This window comes from Corylus avellana, chromosome 1 (genome assembly GCF_965113065.1).
Source record: "Corylus avellana chromosome 1, dhCorAvel1.hap1.2, whole genome shotgun sequence".
Taxonomy (NCBI): Eukaryota; Viridiplantae; Streptophyta; class Magnoliopsida; order Fagales; family Betulaceae; genus Corylus; species Corylus avellana.
Genome location: NC_142490.1, coordinates 28550891 through 28555404, shown reverse-complemented (window position 1 = coordinate 28555404; position 4514 = coordinate 28550891). Strand labels below are relative to the sequence as shown.

The following is a 4514-nucleotide window of genomic DNA, read 5'->3' as shown; positions in this document are numbered from 1 at the left end:
AAGGAAGAAGGCTTGGATTGAGAAGCTGTAACTATGTTGTAGGGCTTGTGGTTTAAGTTTGTATGCATGCTGACTGCATAGTCCAGTGTTGTACCGTTTCTAATGCTACTTATGGCATTGTTTGTTTTTTCAGCATGTTTCTATGGGTTTGTCGGCTTGTTTAATTATGTTATTTTCCAAGAACAATTGGCATGTAATATTAGTGCCACTGGCACTTTTTTATATTTGCTTATTTCCAAGAACAATTGGCATGTAATATTAGTGCCACTGGCACCTTTTTTATATTTGCTTGAACTTCTGGCACTTAACTAATGTGACATGTTTGATTTATCTTCTATACCCTGCTTCTTGTTTACCTCCTGTTTTATCTTCAACTTTCTGCATTTGTTATGGTTTGCTAGTTTGTCTGGTTGGAAATCCTATGATTAATGTTAATAATACTTGTATCCTTCTATCTTCTAGTACATTATATTAATATTAGAATGAACATTGTCATCTGGTAATGATTATTTTATCCCTTGTATCTCAATTTCTAGACTTAGTTTATGCTTAAAACAATGTAAGAGTTAAACACAAATTAGGAATAGGTCAAGTTCATAGGAATTATGTCTATTTAACAATATAAGAGCTAAACACAAATTACCACCCAAATAGTTGAAGTTCATAGGAATAGCAAAATATACTTCACTTTGTGTTTAAATTTCCCATTTTATTTTATCCCTTGTATCTCAATTTCTAGAGTTAGTTAATTTATGCTTAAAACAATATAAGAGTTATATAAAACAATATAAGAGTTATATTAAACAATATAAGAGTTATATTAAGACTTTAGCTACGGAGTAATGTATCAATAATCTTAAGTGTATATATGTTAAAATATCTTAAATTTTATAGAAATTCTTAAAAATAGAAAAAAGAAAGATTTGCTACCTTCGTTTAAAAAACCCAAAAAAAAAAAAAAATTTGTGATTTTTAAAAACGAAAATTGACAATATATAATAAAAGATATGCAAAACACTTTAAAAAATTTATCTAATTAACACTTATTGAATATCCAAGTACCAAAATTAATATAAATACGTAGTTTGAAATTAAAAGCTTTTGATTGTAATTGTTTTGAGTTCTACTTTGCAATAGATTTTGTTGTATGCTTCTATTTTAGTAGGTAGACATGTTAAATGACCACACAATAGTTGAAGTTCATAGGAGTAGGAAAAGTATACTTCACCTTGTGTTTACTTTGCCTATTTGATTTTTTAAAGTGTTTTGTATCTCAATTTCTAGAGTTAGTTAATTTATGCTTAAAACAATATAAGCGTTAGTTTAAGACTGTAGCTACGGAGTACTGTATCAATAATCTTAAGTGTATATATGTTAAAATATCTTAAATTTTATAGAAATTCTTCAAAATAGAAAAAAGAAAGATTTGCTACCTTCGTTTAAAAAACCCAAAAAAAAAAAAAAAAAAATTTGTGATTTTTATAAACGAAAATTGACAATATATAATAAAAGTTATGCAAAACACTTTAAAAAATTTATCTAATTAACACTTATTGAATATCCAAGTACCAAAATTAATATAAATACGTGGTTTGAAATTAAAAGCTTTTGATTGTAATTGTTTTGAGTTCTACTTTGCAATAGATTTTGTTGTATGCTTCTATTTTAGTAGGTAGATATGTTAAATGACCACACAATAGTTGAAGTTCATAAGAGTAGGAAAAGTATAATTCACTTTGTGTTTAAATTGCCCATTTTACAAGATGGGAAAAAAAATTATCGTCTAAACCCGTAAAGCCCAACACGTGTTAATAGCATGAAATTAATGTTCACCAACCCCCCCCCCCCCCAAAAAAAATACTAAACAAATAATAAATTAAGTTATTTAATTAATATTAATATTATAACAATATCAAAAAATTTATTTTGATATTCATTTGTTAGGATTACTTTTTACCTAAAAAAATTGTTCAAGAACAAAAAGTTAACGATTATATTCGCACTACAAAACCTAATTCAATTTTTTTGGTTTTTTTACTTTATTTAATTGTTGTAATTACCTTAACTCGTGTTAAAATGAGAATAGTTAAGACATTGTGTAAAATGGGTTAAACCATCTGTACCCAATATTGAATAATCAATACTTACACTGATCATTTGACAAGCATACAACTGTTTTGTCTAAGAATTCGGTTCAAGAAATTTTTTATGCATGAAGTAATGTCTTGTTAGGTATTAATTTATTCATAAAATAATAACTTATTATATATTTTTCAAAAATTAATGTTACAAGTCACATTATGACTTACTACATATTATTATTTAATAATTTAATTTAATTGTGGGTCACTTGATAGATATAACAGTATTGACTAACACAAATCCACGACATACCACCAATCAAAAGGGAACACCGATCATTTGTTGTATTTGAAAGAACCATACTTGCACTAATAAATTGTTCTATCTCCTTACTGTGCAGAGGGGAAAAAAAAACAAAAAAGAGAGATAACAACAATATTAAAAATGGCAAAATATTTGGTAATGACCATGTAATTACAATCATTTGTGTTTGACGTTGCCATTTTATACATTTTCCAAACAGGATGAACCCAAATGTCCCCAATTTTGTTTTCTATGGTGCTGTTGACCATGTCATGGATGACGATGACTAGTTTGAGGAGATGTTCTTGAATTTGCTTCACATTGAGTCTTTGTGTGATGAAGAAAACGAAGTGGACAGGATACCCCAGCGCACGTCAGCCCTCATGGGTGCTGCATTCGTGCATGAGGTATTACATGGGCATCCGGGCACTTGCTACGAGCTATTTTGCATGAAAAGAGATACTTTTATCTCCTTAGCAGATGTCCTTAGGGCGAACTACATACAAGATACTCGCACCGTTAGTGTGGAAGAATCGCTAGCCATATTTTGCTTGATAGTTGGGCACCGCCAAGGGATGAGGGTTGCGGCGGACAGGTTCCAACACTCCACCGAGACCATTTCACGCCATTTCAAGTGTGTCATGAGGGCTTTATGCAACTTGGGCAAGAGCATTATAAGGCCTAGGAATGTTGACGGTGTGCACCCATACATCCAAGAAAATCCGAAATATTACCCCTGGTTTCAGGTATGAAACAATAGTAATATGTAATTTCAATTATATGCTTGACTTTGGGGCCATACTTTGTCATTACACTGATTGACAATTACTGGTATGGTAGAATTGTGTTGGAGCTATTGATGGCACCCATATCAAAGCTTGGGTCTCGGCACAGAAACAAAATGCCTTCAGGGGGAGGAAGGGGGTCGTGTCTCAAAATGTGGTGTACGCATGTGACTTCGACATGATGTTCACATTCGTGTATACCGGGTGGGAGGGAACCGCTAATGACTCGAGGGTCTTCTACGATGCTATAACGAGACCTGAAAATGAATTTCCTACAGCGCCTGAAGGTGAGCATTCTTCACTACACGAACCAACTCTATTAACTATGTTTATGTTTTAAACTTTGGTCTCAATCATGACACGTATTGCATGGTAATTTTCAGATCACTACTACTTGGTTGATTCGGGGTTTCCATGCTATATGGGTTATCTTCCGCCCTATCGTGGGGAGAAATATCACCTACAAGATTTCCATAATGGTGGGGACCCGTAGGGGTTCAAGGAATTGTTCAACTATTGTCATTCCTCACTCCGTATGGTGATTGAACGATGCTTTGGAGTGCTGAAAACACGCTTCCATGTTTTGAACGGCATGCCTAAGTACAAAGTCTGTCGCCAGCCCCTGGTAGTCAATGCATGCTGCATACTACACAACTTCATCCGACAAGCTAACCAGAATGATATGTTCTTTGAACATGCCCCTCCTGTGATTCTTGGCGATGGTGCTGATTACCCCAACCACTATGACTTCTCTGATGCTTCTGCTTTGAACATGGCAAACACTAGGGACCAAATTGCGCAGTTGATGTGGGATAATAGGTCTGGGCCGAATTGACGTGGTGTTGGGTATTGCAATGGAACTATGGTGATATAGTTCATGTTTTGTTACGGTACCTACAGTACCGTTTATTAGTTTATGGTATGTGTTGTGTAATGGGACTATTTCTTTGTATGACTCACCATTATAGCACATTTACTTGTGCTAAACTACTTTTGTGTGTGCCAACATGCTCGCTATGGATGGCATATGTTATTTTGGTATTTGCTATGTATAATTATGTCAGCTGTGGACACATATATGACTATGTCATTTTGGTGATTGCTATGTATAATTATCAAAACGTGTGGTCTCATATCTATGTCTATGCCATTAAGATAATTGTTCTTGTATTGCTATGTCGGTTGTTAGGCGTATATTGTACATGTATGTCATTTTCGTTGGCTTCATAAATGTGTTAAATAAATTAGTTATGGAGCTCGAGATGCAATGTCCATGTGGTGCTGGACCGATGAAACTACTCGTTTCTAGAACCGACAGAAACTACATGAGGCGCTTTTACAAGT

The 4514-nt window shown here is 33.5% G+C and overlaps 1 protein-coding gene across 1 annotated transcript; it reads left to right on the top strand.

Annotated features, from left to right (window-relative positions):
• Positions 1–2684: 2684 nt before the first annotated feature.
• Positions 2685–3663, top strand: LOC148588211 (uncharacterized). The gene is made up of 3 exons (XM_088514794.1): positions 2685–3131; positions 3226–3457; positions 3554–3663. The coding sequence occupies exons 1-3, from the start codon at positions 2685–2687 to the stop codon at positions 3661–3663; spliced, it is 789 nt and encodes a 262-aa protein (XP_088370920.1).
• The last annotated feature ends 851 nt before the right edge of the window (positions 3664–4514 follow it).